We start from the raw sequence: 22,490 nt of genomic DNA, 5'->3' as shown, positions 1-22,490 counted from the left end.
CCTGTACTGGTGCTTGGGGTTGTTCTTCCCTAGGTGCAGGACCCTACACTTGCCCTTACTGAATATCATATGGTTCCTCCTTGCCCAATGCTCTAGTCTGTCCAGGTCTCGCTGAATGGCAGCTCAGCCTTCTGGTGTGTCGGCCACTCGTTCCAGTTTAGTATCGTCAGCAAACTTACTGAGGAATGCTCTGTCCCCTCATCCAGGTCGTTGATGAATATCAACGTGTGCCTTGGGGCACACCACTAGCTACAGGCCTCCAACTAGCCTCTGCACTGCTTATCACAACCCTCTGGGCTCAGCCATTCAGCCAGTTCTCAACCCACCTCACTGTCCACTCATCCAACCCACACTTCCTAAGCTTGCTTATGAGATTGTTATAAGAGACAGTGTCAAAAGCCTTGCTGAAGTCAAGGTAGACAACATCTACTGCTCTCCGTTTATCCACCCAGCTGGTCATACCATCATAGAAGGCTATCAAATTGGTCAGGCATGATTTCCTGTTGACTAGTTTTAATGAGGAACTATCCTAAAATATAAAATCTGATCCAGACTACCCCATGGGTTTGTGTGTAGATGACACTGTGAGCCTGTGTCAGCTTTGCACGCAGTGCAAACAGAGAGCAATGCAACACCAGGGCATCACTTCATGAGTATCCAGACTGGCTCATTACTCACATCTTTGTGGCATAGGATCTAGGTGTCAAAAGAATCTGTCAAGGGAGCAGAGGAGCTACATCTGTTATTTCCTATCCTTTCCATCCCCTGCAACCAAGGAGAAATCCCCTTGCAGGTTGGTGCATCCCGAGTGGCACTCCTTTGGGTCTCTTACTATGAGGAACAAAGATCCTGCTGGCGCTTGGAGAGTGGAGAGCAACAAACCCAACTACTGCAGTAAAATAACCTATAAAAATTTCTGTAAGGGTATTTAGGTGCTGAGACTGGTGAGTCTTCCCAGGTGTCTTTTAAATTCAGCAGAACAGAGAGACTCTTCCAGAGGGCAGTTTCCATCATGCATGTTTCCTGCTCTAGCAACACGAGAGGATTTTTCTGTTGTGAGTGCCCAGCTGGCTCATTTAATGAGAAAGGCAAGAGACACAGTGTTGGCCTGCATTTGCGATACAACAGGAGATACAGATGAGAGAAGTCTTCTCTGGTTCTTTCTCTTGGCTTTTTGTACAGAAGTGTCCTCCATATGAATAGTCATTATCACTACACTCTAACTGGTAAATGATATATACAGCTATAGGTCTCTATATATTTACATGTAGGATTTACAGTGTGATCACAAATATTAACTATATTAATAAACTTCAAAAGGTAAAGCATGACAGCTGAGCTGCTAGTGAAAGCAAAGAGGAATCTCTGTGGTAGCATTTCTTAGCACTCATTAGTGGTGACACTTGGGCCATTGCTGAAGTAGAACTGGAGAAGGTGGCTTCAGTCCTGTTGGCTTGGGGATAATTGTTTCTGTGACATCTGATGTAGAAGAAATGAAGAAACCAAAACTGAAAACCACAAAAACCCTTTAGCTGTGTCCTAATATGGTTAATATTAGTCACAAGGCACTTTTACAACTAATGGAGTGTTTAAAAATAGTGTATGTGGGACCTTTGTCACGCAAATGCAGTAATGCAAAAATAAGTCTGAAAGCTGAAGCGATTGGGGGGAAAAAAACCTCAAACCACCCCAAAGCCTACTGGATTAAAATGAAATAGGCTATGTGTTGGAGGAGAACAAAATGTTCAGACATCCTGAGTGTTCATTTTGTGCATTAAGCTGCATGGTATTTTTCCTGAATCCTTAATTAGCCAGGTCTAGGTGATGTTGCAAGTTGCTTAGCAGGGCAATTTTTGTACCTTTTTCAAAGTTGGTGTAAAATAAGTAATAATAATAATACAAGGAAAATTTGTAATGGAGTTGTGCATGTTCTCTGTGCTGGTTTTCAGTACTTGATGTTTTAGGCTGTAATATAACTCTAGATTTCTGTATACAAATTTAACCGACAGTAATGTCCATTTCCTCTCACATTTTCCTGCTAAATAGTGTTTAAGTTCACAGCACATATAAAACAGTATTGGTGTATTTTCTCTTAGGTCATCAGGTAAAGAAAGATACAAGTGTAGTAAATACCCACATGACAGTAGTCTTCAATTGGTTAGATAAGATCAAGTCTCCACATTAATCCTATGTAAACTGCAAAAGATGCAAAATCTAATAATTTGTCCCTAGTTTGCTTTTCAGACAAGAAAATGTTCAGCTGTTCAGCAGCATGGCCAATTTTACTGCTACAGATAAAATAAAGAAGAACATGTAATACAGACTGGTATACTGTTGCTATTTGGTGATAAGAGAGATGTACGTGTTCTCAGTGCCAGGAGTAGAGACACTCAAATAAAACTTGAACTTACATTTATTTTGATGTAGAAGATATATGAGGAAATGTTGATGGATCCTTTTGCTATTTCAGGCATAAAACCAAAATGTGGAAAATTTGATAAAACGGGGAATAATACTTGAAATGAACTAAAATTCATATGAACCACACCTCTTATGTTTCTGCTATATTTACCGCACAGTTGTCTCTCCCTCTTGTCTGTCTGTTGGATTCATCCCTCCCAAATCCTTTCTTCTCTAACAGTTGGGACATACAAACTGCCATTTAATTTAATTCAGCTACAAGAGGACAGGGAAAATTAAGTGAAATCCTGGATCCACTGAAGGCAAGACAAAACTCCTACTGACTTCTGGGAGACAAGGATTTCCCTAGGATATCTGAAGATATATACATCCTCTGAAGGAACTCTACATTCTTAAGTAAAGTGCTTTTTGAAAGTGAAGAAAACCAAGTCGTGGGGAAAGAATTATGTGTTGGGCGTGGAATCGGTTGGTGCTGCGTTTCTACACAGCATTTGGTGGTGAAACTGTGGAAGAGAGTGTGGCTAAGGTAGAAGATGGGGTTTTGATGGCTTAAGAGCTTAAGGCATGCATCAAAAGCCCAATGTTACTTCTAGTAGGTCTGCACACATCACTGTCATATGTCATCTGTATATATTTATGTATGCATATATATACACACACACACAGATGATATCACATTCATGTTAGTACATTATATCCAGCATCAGAAAACAAATTGTACACCATTTTCCCATTTTAACAGTTGTACTTGAATGAAAAGATCTAACAGTACACTAATGGAATAACATTCTGCTTGTAGCTGACAGGGAAATACTGAGAGAACAGATAATTGTTTTATAATTGTGCTTCTTCAGAAGGGAAGAATCAATAATCAATGAAATGTAAAGGGAAGACAAATCAATTGAGAGGAAAACTAAAAAGTTTGAAAGGAAGATGTTGGAGAGACTTGATTGTGATTTTTGAAAATAATGATGCACTTAGATGCTTAGTTATTTTGGTTTTGCTTTCAGAGCTAATGTTCACTTTACTGTTACCCTGATGCAATGAACTCCTTGGTTCTTGAGAAAAAAAAAAAGCATAATTAATTTTTATGTTCTTTTATATAAATAGTATTTATCACTGTTTCTTAAGGCCTCTTTCAGTTCTCCGCATGATAACTGTAATGACACCAAATGCTCACACTCCATAATCTCAGGGGAGTAAAGGGGATGAGCATTAAATGCAGGAAATATACCACCTCCTTGTGCTAGGTGCACAGGAAAGGGTGTAGCAACCCCCAGAGGGATCCTCTGCTGTACAGACACTCTTTGTCCTGACAGACGGTAGGGAGCCAGGGATGAGCTGTGGTGTCTGTGTCTCCTGCTTCTCAACAATAAGCAGTTCTGCAATTAGTATTGTAAAGATACGCGAGTGAGCAGAATAAGTGGAGGTCTTGTGCAGAGCGCAGTCTGAAAATTTAACGAGGCACATTAAAAAAAGACAAACTCTTTATTTTTAATGTGTTTATTTCCGAAATAGTCTTTCAGAAAACTCCCTGCAGCCTGTTTTTCATTGCTCATGGCCTGTCTCTGCAGGGCATGGACTGGGTAGGCAAATAGTTTTCACAGCTCTGTAAAACCATGGCTTCTCCTTCCTTCTCTCCTGCCCTTTTCCCTTCCTTGAGTGATGCCACACATGTGCACACCCCATAGGCACACAACAGTTACGTATCTGGAAAAGTATTTGGAGATAAACCTGATCATGGCACATGGGGAAACCTAGTCAGCTGGAAAAAAATGGCAAATAACAAATGTCCTGTCGTTATTACCATATTAGATGACGTCAGAAGAGGTGGATTGGGAACGGGCAGCCTGCAGCCCCAATGGTGGTGGGTCGGTGCTCCTCCCAGCACTCACCGCCTTCTTGCTTGGGAACATGCTTCAGCACAGGTACTAGTTAAAAAAAAAAATTACTAAATGTAAACTCTTCTTGGAGAGTGTGGTGGGTTGACCCTGGCTGAGGGCCAGGTGCCCACCAGAGCCGCTCTATCACTCCCCTCCTTCTCTAGACAGGGGAGAAAAGGTACAATGAAAGAAAACTTATGGGTCAAGATAAGGACAGGGAGGGGTCATTCTCTAATTATCATCACGAGCAAAACAGACCGAACTTAGAGAGGGAATTCATCTTATTTATTACTAAGCAAAACAGAGTAGAGGAATGAGAAATAAAACCAAATCTTAAAAACACCTCCCCCCACCCCTCCCATCTTCCCGGGCTCAACTTCACTCCCGGCTTCAACCTCCGCCCCCCCCAGCGGCACAGGGGGACGGGGAGTGGGGGTTACGGTCAGTTCATCACGCGGTGTTTCTGCCGCTTCTTCATCCTCAGGGGGAGGACTCATCGTTCCCCCGCTCCAGCGTGGGGTCCCTCTCACGGGAGACAGTCCTTCACGACCTTCTCCAACGTGAGTCTCCTCCACGGGGTGCAGACCTTCAGGAGCAAACTGCTCCAGCGTGGGTCCCCCACGGGGTCACAAGTCCTGTCAGCAAACCTGCTCTGGCGTGGGCTCCTCTCTCCACGGATCCACAGGTCCTGCCAGGAGCTTGCTCCAGCGCGGGCTTCCCACGGGGTCACAGCCTCCTTCAGGTGCCTCCACCTGCTCCGACGTGGGGTCCTCCACGGGCTGCAGGTGGAATCGCTACACCCCCTCATCCTCCCTCCATGGGCTGCTGCAGGGGGACAGCCTGCTTCACCATGGTCTTCACCACGGGCTGCAGGGGAATCTTGCTCTGGCGCCTGGAGCACCTCCTCCCCCTCCTTCTGCACTGACCTCGGTGTCTGCAGAGTTTCTTACATCTTCTCACTCCTCTCTCTGGCTGCAAAAGCTCTCCCTAACTGTTTTTCTCTTTCTTAAATATGTTATCACAGAGGCGCTGATTGGCTTGGCCTTGGCCAGCGGCGGGTCCATCTTGGAGCCGGCTGGCATTGGCTCTGTCAGACACAGGGGAAGCTTCTAGCAGCTTTTCACAGAAGCCACCCCTGTAGCCCCCCCCGCTACCAAAACCTTGCCACGCAAAACCAACACAGAGAGACTATATAATAGTAAGTACTGTGAGAGATACCATGGCTTTACACATTAGGCTTCCTGTGCACTAACAATTTTCTTTTTCAAAATACCTTACCATAGTAAAATAACCATGTTAAAATATAACTAATTAATTCATATTAATTTATTTTTTCAAAAAATAATGTGAAAAACTCAGTCCAGGCACAATGTCCCCTCATCAGCTCTTCATTGTTATGACTGATAGCATTAAAACACAAAGTCCAAAACAATTATGTATTGAATTCTGAAAAATTTTACCTATAAGAAGCAAGCATTATTTTAAATTATATTTTGGAAATAGGCAAAAAAAAGAAGCCAAATAGGAGCATAGAAGAATGATTCTTTCTTCTTACTGTGGTTCCTCTTTTCTGATTACTTGTATGCCTTTTTTGTCTTTTTTTTTTCCAATCTCTCACTTTTTCATAGACTATCCATAGAGATCTATAGAAACTTATGAGTATTCAGAACTGTGTGCAAATTATGTTTGAGGATATGCAAGCATACACTCACTTTTCATAATAACGATAGTCATGTATTTACCAAATGTTGAACACATTTACAAAACCAGAATAATTTAGCATCTGAAATTTCTGGTCAAGGTAGTTGTATGTACTAAACCAAGTAAACATAATATTTTATAAGAGAGGGTATTGTACACAAATCTCCAAAGTCATTTCTTTGAACTGGTAAGATTTTTCTGACTACATGAAGTTTTTAGCAGGCAACTGAATTCTTAATTACTGCTGGCAAACTTTAAGGTGATTATTAAGACTATTATTCTGGCATGTTCTTTCTACCTGCTCAGGCATCAGTTCTTTTTTGTATTTAACTTTTAAAACCCCAAAAGACATCCTTTATGTGATTTTGAGTGATAGTAAGATTTTAACTGTAGACTTCATTTGCACTTCCGGAAAAAAGTTTTTTATAATGCAATTCATTTAGCCATATAATTTTAAAATCCTTTTTCAATATTCTAAAATCTTGACTTAGACCTCAAATCATTTATATGAAATTAGCATAATAAATTATTCATACTCTCCTGGTTTTATCTGAGATAGAGTTAATTATCTTTCTAGTAGCTGGTATAGTTTTGGATTTATTATGAGAATAATGTTGATAACACACTGATGGTTTTAGTTGTTGCTAGGTAGTTGTAGTGTCTACACTAAGTCAAGGACTTCTCAGCTGCTCATGCCCTGCCAGGTGCACAAGAAGCTGGAAGAGTATAGCCAGGACAGCTGACTCAGATTGGCCAAAGGGAAATTCCCTGCCATATAATTTCATGTTTTATATATAACTGGGGAAGCTAGCCGGGAGGCAGATTTGCTGCTCGGAAACAGACTGGGTGTTGGTTTTGGGGTTTTTTTCCTTCCACATGTGGAATTGCATTTGTGCATCACTTGTTTTATATATGTTGTTGTTGTTGTTGTTCTTATTATTATCATCATCATCATCTTCCTTTGTTATCCTATTAAATTGTCTTTATCTCAACTCACGAGTTTGGGGTTTTTTCATTCTCGTCCCCATCCCTTTGGGGAGGAGGGGTGAGCAAGCAGCTGTGTGGTGCTTAGTTACTAGCTGGGGTTAAACCATGACACATATATATACTGTTAGATGTTATTCCTTTGATTTTTTTAAGTGTGCGTGTGATTATGTTATTTTATCATGGGTTTTTTTACCAAGATTACCAAGATTTTTATAGGAATAAATTAATTTTCTGTGTTTTGGGCTTTAAGCATCCAACTGATGAAGAGTTCTGACTTTCACACAGTGTTGTGCACTAATCTTCTGCCTTGACTTTTGTCACGAAGTCAGGCTGTTAGTATTGCATGTTTGTGTCTTTTTGACACCTATGAACTGGTTTGGGGTTTTTTTGGTGTTTGCTTTTACTTTGCTTCAATTAATGAAAGGCTTAGTCTAATAAGGTACATTCTGTCATCAAAATAAATAATGAATGAGATCTCCACCTCTGTAAAAACACAGTGAAAATTAGCACTGCATTTTTTATTTCAGGATCCTGAGGTTTGTCAGTCTTGGCTTGTTTTCTTCACTGTAGAACTAAAGTGACTGCTCCTCTCTATTTTGATGTCAAGACAGGTCACATGCATTAATCACAACAGGATAATAAAAACACATTTTGGCAGTGAAGTCATGCCCTCTGTGTGAGAGGTAATATATTAGTATGGCATTGGTAAATTTACAGTAGAAAATATATATTGCAGAATTTATATATAGTAAATAAATTTTACTTCCTGGTTATATGTGACCTTTCCAAGGCTTGCCTAGTTCTTCCTTCAGCAAAGTAGTTTTATTAATGCTTTCAGGTTTAACCTGGACATAGCGCACTGTCACATTTATGTTGTGTTGCTGTTCTTTTTGCTCCACAGAAGCTACCTTCCATTTGTACATGCCTTGAAGAGGAATAAATGGGACTTCTATTATAAAACCTAATGTCAGATTGAGTCCATCTAGAAAATAACAATTTTTAAAAGTGACATAAAATAGGGCCATTCTCCACTCTTTTTTCCAGATATGTTTGATTAAAAATAGTTTTCTCTGTTTATTAAATCACTGGTATCTTACCTTCAGGGGCAACTAAAGCAGAAGCAGATCTTTGCGTTTGTCATCAGCTTAAGGTCACAAATACAACTAGATTAAATAGTGCTATATACCTTTCCCCACTACTGAATTATCAATGATGAATTATTTATCATAAAATTAAGCACACACATCAGGAGTCAGTTGAGTGTAAAATGTTACCCTGAGGGCATAGCCAAGCATTTCAATCAATGGGTGTTTACATTTACTTGTGCAGATGTATTTTCAGTGTAGAGTGTAGTAACCTGCAACTCCCAAAGAAATTGGCTTTGGTAGGAGTTGGATCAGACCCATAGTGTCCCAAGTGATATTTACAAAAAGAGACTTTGTGCTCTCCCCTGCTTTTATATTATTTTATTTCCTGGGGAGCTTTTTTACAACCGCTATCTTAAAAAGTGAACATTTAGCTCAGGTAGGAAAATTTGGATCCTACAGTTTATAATCTCTTTCTAGTTGGTGCTCTGAGGGATAAACCTAATAACTCTGGATTCATCCAGAGATTGAACAAAAAAAATCCTTGTCATTTTTATAACTGTTATTTTGCCCTGCAGTCTAGCCTGAAGTTCCCAGTGTTGCCCTTGATACTGCTTTCAGCATGCTTTCCAGAGCTGCCATGCATGAGCTACTCTTTCTGTCTCCCCACTGTGGCTATTTAATATTCCAGACTCCACATCGCTCACTTAGTATGAGTGTCATTTCATATTGCCCAAGACATGATGCAAATCCTAATTTAAAGATTAAATCCCAGCTAGCTTTGTCATACTGAACACCTTTAGTACTAAAGTGTGGAAGAGGTGTTCGGATGAACTCGGTGATGTGAGATTTGAACACATATTCCAGGAAATCGTAAAACTTTTTTTTCTTTTCTTTTTTTTCTCCTCCTGGAGGAATTAAATTCTGATAATTTATATAAATCAAATTTTATGTAAATTGAACTAAAAATCAAAACTGAATAAATATTACATGCCAATTATCAGAAGGCAGAAGAGGAAACCTATGCATTTCATGAGAGCAGTTCAACAGATTTTGTATTTGTTTAGTTAAACTATACATTCACTATTAACTTAATATGACAGCCCTCAAATACTATTAAGCAAGTGGGTTGGTAAGACTGGAACAGTTTTTCTGTCTCAGGCTCAGAAATCAGAGCTATCAAGACCAATTTAAAGTATACGCTCCATTATAAATGTGAGGAAGGAATAGTCTGCTTCCTGCTTCACATATGGGAATAAAAAGAATCATTAATAAAGTGTGAGTAAAAACTGAGATAAAACATGTGAACTCTGACTTCTTCAGCAATTTCTTATTCTCTGTGAGCAATATTTTGCCAAAATATTAAAAACTGTTAATCTGTGGTTACATTTCAGCCATTGTCAAAAGACATTGTCAAAAAGGCATTGTCAGCTCTTTAGGCAAAAATTTAAGGTTTTTATATAAAAATAATATAGGAAGAAATAATGAGTTTTCAGAAGTGAATTCATGAACTAAATTTATTTTTAAGCATGATTTTGAAGTTTATGGAAGCTATGAAAAATAACAGTATTATAGCAACCCCCCCAAAAAAACCATGATAATAATAATAATTAAAAATATCATCCATAATTGAAATGAAACTGAGTAGTAAGCAAAAAGGAGAGATATCTATTAAATCTTTCCTATTATGTGAAATGAAAATGTGGAAAGAGTTAGTTCTCAAGGGATTTTTTTTTTCTTAGTTGCAGTAATCTCATGTCATTTTAGTAACTTTTTTAAATGTGTTGTCCAAAATTTGCACCTCTTGGTAGTTAAGCTGAATATTTAGATATGGAATTAGGAGTCTAAATAAAGTGGCCAGATTTTCAAATGTGTTTTATAGCTGCAATTTCTGCTCATTTGCATGGGATTCGTGGATGGTAAGCATTTAATGATAGCCAGCCTATTTATATTTAACTACCTGAGTAATGGGTTTAAGAGTCTAACTTTAGTTGTGTGCAAGTGTTTGAATAATTTTTGTTATGAATATTATCTTGAAAAGACAACCATTCAGAGACATTTGACTTAAATGTACAACATACCTTTATTACAAAATCAAGGTGAATCGATTTTTGGTCTTCCCATATTTCTTCCTGTCCTACTGGAGGACCAGCCGATGGGCAAGCCACTATCTGGTGAAATGAGTGGCATATTAGCTTTCTGCGCTCCAGTTCCTCTCTTAACAAACTATGCTTCATACATAGTAGTTTTAATAAGGTTTAATTTGTTAATACAAGCACTGTACTTTGTGATTACAAAAAGAAAATGCCATAAAAATATGACTTATTTTACTGCTCGTTTCCATGTTTCACAATCATATCCTGAATGCAAGAATATAAAATATTAAACATGCAATATATGACTTCAGTCCACAGGGTAGTTTGCCTATTAGTTTTAAAAAACACACCCCCTTACAAACATAAAGATGTCAATACAGTACCATGAACAAATATTATTGTTCACTTACAGTGTATCAGTGTATGCTTTGAGTATTTAAATGTTTTTTCCAACCAAACACACATTTCCATGATAAGTTCCTTTTAGGAAAAAAAAAAAAAAAGCTTTTATTTACTGGAGAGAGAATATGCAGAGCTGTTGAAAATATTTTTTCAACATTTGCCTAAGATTTTTCTTATTAAGTTATTTTCTTTAATACAAAGTTATCACAGTTATTAGAATAGGCTACACAGACTATATAAGCAAAAGATGAGCGATAAAACACTACAATTAATTGGTGGTATGGTTGAAATGCTGATACAATGTTAAGCAGTCCAGATAATATACAGAATATGTTCATGCATTTTTAATAATACTGATCCTGAATGCTAAGCTGTATAGGAGCTATTTCTGGAGCAAAAGGTTTCAGAAATGATGGAAGTGTTGTATACTGGCTGTTGCAGTTATTTCCTTTGCTGGATTTGATTTCACATAAAATTTTCAACATGTTATTGTTCATGCAGTATGTGACCATTACTGCAGAGGCAGACAACTAACAAAGAGGCATTGAAGAAAAACAATAGTTACTCAGTCATACTACTGTAACACGATAGAGCACAAACCCAAAGACAGACCTCTTTGGTTCAGCAAGACCCTTTAGTTGGAACACAGTGCTCCAGCTGTTTGGTTTGAATTTTAGTCTCCCTTTGTACTGGTTCTACTGGCTTGCTTGGGAAGCCTTACTGAGCCATTGCGCAATCTCATGGTGTAGGCAGGAACTGATACATCTGTAAGAGCTAGGCAAGATCTCAGAAATGCTTAAATGAATACATTCGCAAATCCATGCACCTGCTTTTTTTTGTTTGTTTTTCAGTTCACGTTACCCAACTGAATAATGTGGAATTTTTTAAATTTGAAATGAAAATGTACCAGCACAAAATGATCTAAAATCTTGGAAATTCTATATCAAGATATGAATTTTGCAATTCAGAGAATCTCTGTAATCTGAATTGATGCAAAAAATGGGCTCCATCCAAGTGAGAGAGCCACAGAATGATCATTTTTATGCAGCTCTGATCACAGGATACATGCCCAATCTGTTGTGGTTCCTAGGCCCATAGTTACAGAGGTAGGATAAAGATTCAGGAGCCCTGGGTCTATGCAAGTGCTGTTTTGTGGACTCTGGATAGTTTGGGAGAACCAGATATTCCCCTGCTTATCACATAGACCTAGGTGCATGTTTTCAGAAAAGTTGTCTTTCTAAGTTAATACAGAAATTAAGATGTTTGTGCTCAGTTTGGCTCTGATTCTCATATCTGTGACCCATTTTTTAAAAAACATTCAGTATACAATACAGTGAATTATTCTGAAAATCTGGTCTCTTACAGTAAAGCCTAATGGGAAGCTTGAGGCAGAATGACAACAGTATGGGTGGGAACTTTGATTTTTGTCCAGCCCTAGTGTAGAGATGTGATAACTTGCTTTTCTGGAGCAATAGAAAATTCCTGGGGAAACTGTGATCTCTGTGTAAAATATGTATTGTTTGTATCTGATTGTCATGGTTTTACTCCAGCCGGCAGCTGAGCACTACGCAGCCGCTCACTCACTCCCCACAATTGGGATGGGGGAGAGAATCAAAAGAGTAAAAGTGAGAAAACTCGTGGATTGAGATAAAGACAGTTTAATAGGTAAAGCAAAAGCCGCATGCACAAGCAAAGCAAAAGCAAGGAATTCATTCACCGCTTCCCATGGGCAGGCAGGTGTTCAGCCATCTCCAGGAAAGCAGGGCTCTGTCACGCATAACAGTTACTTGGGAAGACAAACGCCATCACTCCGAACGCTGCCGCCACGCCCCCTCTCTTTTCCCCCAAGCCCCTTATAAACTGAGCATGATGTTATATGGTATGGAATATCCCTTTGGTCAGTTGGGGTCAGCTATCCTGTCTGTGTCCCCTCCCAACTTCTTGTGCACCCCCAGCCATCCCGCTGGCAGGGCGGTGCGAGAAGCAGAAAAGGCCTTGGCTCTGTGTAAGCACTGCTCAACAACAACAGGTCCATAGAACAAAAACATCTCTATATTATCAACACTGCTTCCAGCGCAAATCCAAAACATATCCCCACACTAGCTACTATAAAGAATATTAACCCTCTCAGCTGAAACCAAGACACTGATCTTCTGCACTTTTTCACACAAATGTTCTAGAGGAAATCCTGCTTTCTCTGAAAAAAACTTCTGCAACTTTTCATGTGATGAGGAATTCATCTGTACTTTGCGGGTGTAATAAAATAACCATGTGGATAATGTGTAACCTGAATGAGTGCTAGTGTTCCAAAACATTAGTAATCCTTGCTATTTTTTTCAGTGCTTTTAAAGAAAATTATTTCACTTTCACATATCTACTCTCTCGATTCATATCATGCTACTGAAACCGTAGCTATTGAAATAGCTATAATGTAAACACATTTCTAAACAACACAAATGAATAATGGTGACACTTTTCTGTTTATTCCCATTTATAGTATCTCCTAAATATGAGTGTTATCTCCTCAATTTTGACAGAAGCTAGATGGTATTTGGATAAGACATGACATTTTGAATAATGTTACAAGCATCTGTTTCCAATGTTTATCAAACTGGGATTTGGAATATATTCTCTTAAAATGCCCTAGCATGAAAAAAAGTTTTGCACATAAAGTTAATGTCTAAGGTATGTTTCTACTATGTAGGTTTTGCATTTTGGTACTCAAAACATACACCATTATTTTAAAACAAGGACAAACTTCCACTAACAGAAAACGATGTTGAAAGGATCCTTTAACGCGCTCTCCATATTTGCACTTGCACTCATTTACAGTCTGGGTACTTAATCTCCATGTTCAGTTTAGATATGTCTATTGGATTTGCATGGCAAGGTTTTGGTAGCGGGGGGGGCTACAGGGGTGGCTTCTGTGAGGAGCTGCTAGAAGCTTCCCCTGTGTCTGATAGAGCCAATGCCAGTTAGCTCCAAGACAGGCTTGCCACTGGCCAAGGCCAAGCCAATCAGGGACAGTGGTAGCGCCTCTGTGATAACATATTTAAGAAGGGGGGAAAAAAAACCCTAAGCAACACACCAAGAGCAATTGCAGCCAGAGAGAGGAGTGAGATGTGAGAAACAACTTTGCAGACACCAAGGTCAATGAAGAAGAAGGAAGAGGAGGTACTCCAGGCACCAGAGCAGAGATTCCCCTGCAGCCTGTGGAGAAGACCATGGTGAGGCAGGCTGTCCCCCTGCAGCAGCCCATGGAGGGAGGATGAGGGGGTGTAGAGATTCCACCTGCAGCCCGTGGAGGACCCCACGCTGGAGCAGGTGGGAACACCTGACGGAGGCTGTGACCCCATGGGAAGTCTGTGCTGGAGCAAGCTTCTGGCAGGACCTGTGGCCCCATGGAGAGAGGAGCCCATGCCAGAGCAGGTTTGCTGGCAGGACTTGCGACCCTGTGGGGGACCCACACTGGAGCAGTCTGTCCCTGAAGGACTGCACCCCATGGAAGGGACCCATGCTGGAGCAGTTTGTGAAGAACTGTAGCCCGTGGGAGGGATTCATGTTGGAGAAGTTCATGGAGGACTGTCTCCCATGGGAGGGACCCCACGCTGGAGCAGAGGAAGAGTGTGAGGAGTCCTCCCCCTGAGGAGAAAGGAGCGGCAGATATAGGTGTGATGAACTGACCACAACCCCCATTCCCCATCCCCCTGCACTGCTCAGGGGGAGGAGGTAGAGAAAATTGGGAGCAAAGTTAAGCCTGGGAAGAAGGGAGGGGTGGAGGGAAGGTGTTTTTAAGATTTGGTTTTATTTCTCATTATCCTACATCCTGCAAAATGGCATGTGCCAATATGGCTGTATACCTCTGGCAATCTGATTTTTTCAGCACTAAAGCCTGTGATTTCTATGTCTATCTGTGCAATTAAATAATTTTTTTTACTTAAAATTCCATGAAATATCAACTGGACATTATTCATTTTCTAAACTGAACTCCTGGAGAGTGAAAATTATGTGTATTAAAATGCGACCTATTTACCCTGAGTTGACTGAACTGTGTAACAAATAAAGAATATGACTGTATTTGTAACTTGGAAGTGCTTTAAAAACAATATAGAAGAAAAGTGCTAAATATAATGTTCTTCTACATACTATTTGGCAACTGACTACTGCTGTTCATGCTAATTCTGTCCAACGATCTTGCCCATGACAAACTCAAAAATCTGTATGTTGTTTTTAAGAGTATATATATGTGTTGCTGTAAGACTTTTCAAATGCAAGCATTTTTTTGTCTAAGTATGGAACAATATATTGAAATCCAAATGATTATATTAGTTTGACATAAACTTAACTACTACAGGTATTTCAGGATTCTCAGTATTTTAGGAAAACTGCCAGTGATTAAAAGCAATGAAATACTTCAGTGGTGTTTTTCTTGGTGGTCTGGTGTGTGCAAATTGGATTAATAAATACACAGTGGAGAAACAGAAGTCCAAAAATATGTAAAATTTTTTATATTGTTTCTTCACTCAGATTTTGGTGCTTTTAAAAAGGTAAGAAATGTGAAAGTGAATCTTTTCAGAATGAGTCATTGAATTGGTATTTCCAACAACTTTGTATTTAGACACCAAGTTCACAGACTGGTCTCACTACCTTTACCAAGCTTCTCAACTTTTTTTTTTTATTTATTTGAGAGACTTGCTTCAATTGAAAGAAGTTGTAGGCTTTAAGAAAATACTTCAATTGATGACTTCAGATCCAAAATAAACCCTTTTCAGCAGCTTATATAACACTGGGGTGCAGCCAAGAGTCAGGTGTGTTAGCACAGAATCACAGAATCACAGAATGGTAGGGGTTGGAAGGGACCTCTGGAGATCATCTAGTTCAAACCCCCTGCTAGAGCAGGATCACCTAGAGCAGGTTGCACAGGATTGTGTCCAGGCAGGTTTTGTATATCTCCAGAGAAGGAGACTCCACAACCTTTCTGGGCAACCTGTTCCAGTGCTCTGTCACCCTCAAAGTTTTTCCTTATGTTCAGATGGAACTTCCTGTGTTCCAGTTTGTGTCCATTGCCCCTTGTCCTGTCACTAGGCACCACTGAAAAGAGTCTAGCCCCATCCTCTAGACATCCACCCTTTAGATATTTATAAGCGTTGATGAGATCCCCTCCTAAGTCTTCCCTTCTCCAGACTAAACAGACCCAGCGCTCTCAGCCTTTCCTCATAAGAAAGATGCTCCAGTACTGTGATCATCTTCGTAACAACTGTCTGCCCAAATTAATGGGCCTTGCTGAGAACTCTCAGCTTTCTTAGAAGTTCGGGATGATACTTCTTTGTCTTTAACCTGCCTGATGAGAATTAAATGATTTGCATCATATACATCATGTGTAATTTTTACCTACAGATTTTCCACATGACGTATGATCTGGCCAGTGCTGTGGTGAGAATCTTTAATCTGATTGGAATGATGCTGCTGCTGTGCCACTGGGATGGTTGTCTGCAGTTTTTAGTACCATTACTCCAGGATTTCCCACCAGATTGCTGGGTGTCCCTAAATGGTATGGTTGTAAGTATTGTTCATTTTTCATTGTGCTTTCTAAACGTTTTTTTTCTAAACAGTTAGCTTCAGACCTAAGGGTAAAAATACACGCCTAGTAATACACTGTTTTGTAGCCTTCATCACTGATAACATTATATTGACTCATTGTCAGTAAATGAGCCAGAAAATATTTTCAGTTTTAAGGTAATTTTAATTTATTAATCCTCATTCCCTCAAAAAAGCCACCAAAAGAAATTTGGAAATACTCATTTCAGCAGTGCTTTCAATGTAGACTCTAGTTTCAGAATGCTCCTAAAGGTATATTATTTGTGTTGGTTTCACCTAATGTTGTCCTCAGTTTGTTTTGTAAATAACTTCTGGATCATCTCATGAAGCCCTTCACCAAGTTGTTCCCAACTTAACTCTCAACGTGAGTTTTTTCTAAGTAAAATATGGGAACTACAGATTTACTTCTGTGATACTTTTCTCTGTGTGAATGGACAGTTCAATGGCGGAATTTGGCTCTGCTTTATTTAAAAGGAAGGGTAATGATGTTCTGCTTGCTTTACATGTGCCTTAAAATCAATGGCTGTGAAGAATGAAATAGTTTTTATGAAGTCAGATAATGAGGTAATACATAGAATATTTTCATAGAAAATACACTGAAAAAGTTATTGAAATGTGCCTATACCAAAAAGAAAAAGCCCCAAGCAACTGACTCATTGGCCATCTGAAAACGTGTGTGTCTCCAGTTTTTACAGTTTTAGAATCCATGAAATTACACCTTTACTGTAGATGGGCAACTTGCTCAGTCCCATGTATTTCTATTGTAGAAACATAACGGTATTTGTTCCTTTAGGAATGTGATACTGCACATTACTGTAGGAGCTCATTGACTAAGATTGTCAGGCATACAGACAAGTATCTGCAGTCATCAAGCAACATCTTTAATGATAAGCAGCATGTTTGCTGACACCTCATTGTGCAGCTTTCCTAAAAAAAAAAATAAAAATAGTGACATATCTTCAAAAATGGGATTGCTACAATAAAAGTAGGTCACCAGGCTGCTTGACTGGCATGTCTTTGCATTCTGCTGCATTCTGGGTTCTGCTTTGTAACATCTTTCATTCACATTTAGAAAGGGTACATTTTCTACCAGCTTGTTAAAGATCTGGATGAAAACAATGCTAGAGAGTGAAAGGAAGCCTTGGATTACACTTTTAGTATAAAAGTATTTAGCTTTTAAAGAACACTGAACTATTAAATTATTTCTCTTCCATAAGAGCTACATTTAATCTAAAAAGGCTGTGCACACTGTGCACATGCTCAGGGACACCCTTCTTTCTGCCTGTCCAGACTCAGTGTTTTTATGGAAACAATGTCCTTATAGGCCACATACTCTTGGAAAGATTCTTTTTGAAAGTTGCACTTTTTTTTTCCCCCCCTCTGGCAACTGAATCTGTTGCTATTAATGAACACTGTGGGGAAATTTGAAAATTGAGTGAGATTACGTTCACAGCATAGGCAGTCTTTTAGTCCTACGGCAAGAGAAAGAGTTGTGGACTGACAACCCAGAATCAGGAGCATATCTAAGGCCACTGTTGTGGGAAACAACTAGACCTTTCTTCTCATCCCGTCATGATGTTATGAGACATTTCTTGATTGCTTTCCAGGTTCTGGAAGTGAATTCTTTTGCACTGTATACAGATAGAGAATGGAATATCAGTCCTCTGAAATGATAGAGGGAATAGGAGGAGGATAATGATGATGGTTATATGCTTTGCTGGTGGATTCAGAGTCTAATCAACTGCTAACTTTGGGATTTGGAAAGACATCAGGTTCCTGATACTACAAGAGTTTTGGGAAGAGGGGTACCTTACTCCCCCTAGTATACTGTAGCATATAACAATTTAATCTGCTCTGAATTTAAACACTTTTGTTACTGAAATGACTGTACTTAATACTGGTGTTTAGACTCAAATGCTGTTGAGATAGAAAGTTAGATAAGAATCTTATTATTTCTTCTGCCCTTAAGTTCCTTATCTGTGAACTGGTAGCGATGGCCACAACAAAAGGCATATATTGTCAGAAAGAGGAGGTCTCCCTAGCCCCAGCTAATGCACCTTTCTATCAAAGTATTCCCTTCTACTCAGATTTAGTCAGAGATTTTAGTAGATAAAGATAACTCTTTGCACTTGCATACAACTGGAGGTTTGTTCAAATTTCAGAGTCAAAGAATTCTGAAATACAACTGCTCGAAGAAAGGCAAAATTGCCCCTTGTGGTGGGTTGACCTTGGCTGGACACCAGGTGTCCACCAAGCTGCTCTGTCACTCCCGTCCTCAGCAGGACAGGGAGGGGAGAAAAATAAGATGGAAAAAAACTCGTGGGTCAAGACAAAGGCAGTTTAATAAAGCAAAAGCAAAAGCAAAAGGACGTGAGTGGAAGCAAAGGAAAAAAACCAAAAGATTTATTCTCTACTTCCCATCAGCAAGCCATGTCCGGCTACTTCCTGGGAAGCTTTGTATTGCTGAGCAGACATCATATGGTATGGAACATTCTTTTGGTCAGTTTGGGACAGCTATCCTGCCTTCGTCCCCTCCCAAGATCTTGCCCACCCCCAGCTGACTGGTGAGAGGGGGAGAAATGTTGGAGAGACAGCCTTGATGCTGTGCCAGCACTGCTCACTAATAGACAAAAAAACTGGTGTGTTATTGTGTTGGTTTTGCATGGCAAGGTTTTGGTAGTGGGGGGGCTACAGGGGTGGCTTCTGGGAGAAGCTGCTAGAAGCTTCCCCTGTGTCTGACAGAGCCAATGCCAGCCGGCTCCAAGACGGACCCACCACTGGCCAAGGCCAAGCCAGTCAGCGCCTCTGTGATAACATATTTAAGAAAGAGAAAAACAGTTAGAGAGCGCTTTTGCAGCCAGAGAGAGGAGTGAGAAGATGTAAGAACATCTGCAGACACCAAGGTCAGTGAAGAAGGAGGGGGAGGAGGTGCTCCAGGCGCCGGAGCAAGATTCCCCTGCAGCCCGTGGTGAAGACCTTGGTGAAGCAGGCTGTCCCCCTGCAGCAGCCCATGGAGGGAGGATGAGGGGGTGTAGCGATTCCACCTGCAGCCCGTGGAGGACCCCACGCCGGAGCAGCTGGAGACACCTGAAGGAGGCTGTGGCCCCAAGGGAAGCCCGCGCTGGAGCAAGCTCCTGGCAGGACCTGTGGACCCATGGAGAGAGGAGCCCACGCCAGAGCAGGTTTGCTGACAGGACTTGTGACCCCGTGGGGGACCCACGCTGGAGCAGTTTGCTCCTGAAGGTCTGCACCCCATGGAGGAGACTCACGTTGGAGAAGGTCGTGAAGGACTGTCTCCCGTGAGAGGGACCCCACGCTGGAGCAGGGGAACGATGAGAGGAGTCCTCCCCCTGAGGATGAAGAAGCGGCAGAAACACCGCGTGATGAACTGACTGTAACCCCCATTCCCCGTCCCCCTGTGCCTCTGAGGGGGGCGGAGGTTGAAGCCAGGAGTGAAGTTGAGCCCGGGAAGATGGGAGGGGTGGGGGGAGGTGTTTTTAAGATTTGGTTTTATTTCTCATTCCTCTACTCTGTTTTGCTTAGTAATAAATAAGATGAATTCCCTCTCTAAGTTTGGTCTGTTTTGCTCGTGATGATAATTAGAGAATGATCTCTCCCTGTCCTTATCTTGACCCATAAGTTTTTTTTTTTTAGTTATACCTTTTCTCCCCTGTCTAGAGAAGGAGGGGAGTGACAGAGCGGCTCTGGTGGGCACCTGGCCCTCAGCCAGGGTCAACCCACCACAGTCTTTTTTGGCGCCCAACGTGGGGCACGAGAAAATCGAGATAAGGATAGTAATTGGAAGAGGTAACGGGCAAAACATTGACTGAACGTAACTTGAGAGTGATATAGTGGTGAAGGGACTAGAGGTAGATTTTGTGTGTAGATTGTCCACTCTTGTTTGGTGTTGTGATAGTGTTGTTTTGATTTTGGTGTGGGGAATTCTTTTTTCTTTTTCTTTGTTGATGTGATTAGTGTTTGTGAAGTTTTGTGTTGAATGTATTTTTTAATGATAATTCTTAAATATGTGATTCACAGAGGCGAGGGGTGGAAGCCTCCTCAGCAAGGCAGGGAGGGGAGAAAGGAAGATGGAGAAAAATAACCCCAAACTCGTGGGTCGAGATAAAGGCAGTTTAATGTAGCTAAAGCAAAAAGCCGTGCGCGGAAGCAAAGCAAAAAGCAAAGGTTATTCTCTACTTCCCATCAGCAGGCGATGTCCGGCCACTTCCTGCGTACCCCTTACTCCGGAAGACAAACATTGTAAAAAAAAACAACGAATGCCCCCGCCCTGTTCCTCCCCCTATTCTCAGTTCCTTACTGCTGAGCATGATGTCATATGGTATGGAATATCCCTTTGGTCAGTTGGGGTCAGCTGTCCTAGCTGTGTCCCCTCCCAAGACCTTGCCCACCCCCAGCCTGCTGCTGGGGAAAAAGAAATGTTGGAAAGACAGCCTTGAGGTGTGCTGGCACTGCTCAGTAGTAGCCAAAACACTGGTGTGTCATCAACAGTTTGCTAGCTACCAATACACAGCACAGCACCATGAGGGCTGCTGTGGGGAGAATTAACTCCATCTCAGCCAGACCCAATATAATCTCCACCCCTTATTCCATACCATTTGTGTCGTGCTCACGCTCCACACACTTTAATACATATATATATATTTTATAACCGTTTCATTGTATTTACTTCTTATTAACTGCTATTTCCAGTCCTTTAACAGACAGATGTTACTCTCCCGTTCCATGAGCTTCCTCTGCTCCTCCAGATGTTCATGAACCGGCTATGACTTGGGCCCAATCTGTCAGGATGGGTGTTCAGGTTCAGTTGTTGGGCACCAACACTGGCTTGCTTTGGGCTGTTGTTGCATTCATCTGGCTCCTTGCGAAACTTGCTCTTCGTTGGTTTGGGTCATTCCTTCTACATTACTTCCTAGAAGTTACAACTCACATTACAGATTATTTTACCCCAAGGTTAAATCTCCTTGAGGCACACACTGGGTGTCCACATCCTTCTGCATTACCCACCAAGTACACCCAGGTCCTTGAGCGAAGACAATCCCAGGAATGGGTTTGCCTTTTCCCATGGGAGGAGCAATCCACACCGCCTTCCCCAGCCACTTCCCCATGTGCACTACAGGGACCTTGTCTCCTCCCACAGTATGTAGGGGTTTTGTTTGGGCAGGACCAGGATGGTTAGCAGGTCCTCTGGTGTGAACCAGCCAAGTGGCTTCTGCTAAATTTGTATCCCACTGCTTCCATGCCCCATTACCTAATGCCCTCAACATAGTCTTTAACAGTCCATTATATCTCTCGATCTTTCCAGAGGCTTGTGGGTGATAGGGGATGCGATGCACCCACTCAATGCCGTGTTTCTTTGCCCAGCAGTTTATGAGACTATTACAGAAATGAGTCCCGTTGTCTGATTCAATCCTTTCTGGGGTACCATATTGCCACAAAATTTGCCTCTCAAGGCCTAGGATGGTGTTTCGGGCAGTGGCATGGTTTACAGGAAATGTTTCTAGCCAGCCAGTAGTTGCTTCCACCATGGTGAGTACGTAGCGCTTGCCTTGGCGTGTTCGTGGCAGTAGCCCAATACAGTCAATCTGCCAGGCCTCCCCATATTGAAAACCCAGCCACCGCCCTCTATTCCAGGGAGATTTTACTCGTGTCGCTCGCTTGATTGCAGCACATATTTCACATTCATGAGTGACTTGTGTGATGGCCTCCATGGTCAGGTCCACCCCTCGATCACGAGCCCATCTGTATGTTGCATCTCTCCCTAGATGTCCTGATGTTTCATGGGCCCATCGAACTACAGATAGCTCACCCTTACGCTCCCAGTCCAGGCCCACCTGAGCTACTTCAATTTTGGCAGCCTTGTCTACCTGTTCATTGTTTCGATGTTCTTCCACTGAACGGCTTTTGGGTATGTGAGCATCTACATGATGTACCTTTAGAGCCATGTTTTCTACCCGGGCAGCGATGTCCTGCCACAATGCAGCAGCCCAGATGGGTTTACCCCTGCGCTGCCAATTGGTCTTCTTCCACTGCTGTAGCCACCCCCACAGGGCATTTGCCACCATCCAGGAGTCAGTATAGAGGTAGAGTACTGGCCACTTTTCTCGTTCAGCAATCTTTAGGGCTAGCTGAATGGCTTTCACTTCTGCGAACTGACTTGACTCACCTTCTCCTTCAGTGGCCTCAACGACTTGTTGTGTGGGACTCCATACAGCAGCTTTCCACTTCCGATGGTTTCCTACAACACGACAGGATCCATCAGTAAACAGAGCATAACGCCTTTCATCTTCTGGTAACTC

General features: G+C 41.3%; 1 protein-coding gene and 1 long non-coding RNA gene across 2 annotated transcripts in view; both read left to right on the top strand.

Moving 5' to 3' along the window:
• Window positions 1-22,490, top strand: part of LOC142599235 (uncharacterized) — a 911,312-nt gene that overhangs the window by 680,603 nt on the left and 208,219 nt on the right. The gene's annotated exons all lie outside the window — the stretch shown is intronic.
• LOC142599159 (potassium/sodium hyperpolarization-activated cyclic nucleotide-gated channel 1-like) overlaps window positions 1-22,490 on the top strand; it is a 308,414-nt gene that overhangs the window by 121,192 nt on the left and 164,732 nt on the right. Inside the window, exon 3 of the mRNA XM_075738902.1 lies at window positions 15,973-16,134. Within this exon, the coding sequence (XP_075595017.1) occupies window positions 15,973-16,134 (162 nt within the window). The remainder of the gene's footprint in view (window positions 1-15,972; window positions 16,135-22,490) is intronic.

The sequence above is a fragment of the Balearica regulorum genome, chromosome W, assembly GCF_011004875.1.
Source record: "Balearica regulorum gibbericeps isolate bBalReg1 chromosome W, bBalReg1.pri, whole genome shotgun sequence".
Lineage (NCBI taxonomy): Eukaryota > Metazoa > Chordata > Aves > Gruiformes > Gruidae > Balearica > Balearica regulorum.
The sequence above is the reverse complement of the archived record's forward strand: the minus strand, read 5'-3'. Positions and strand labels throughout refer to the sequence as shown.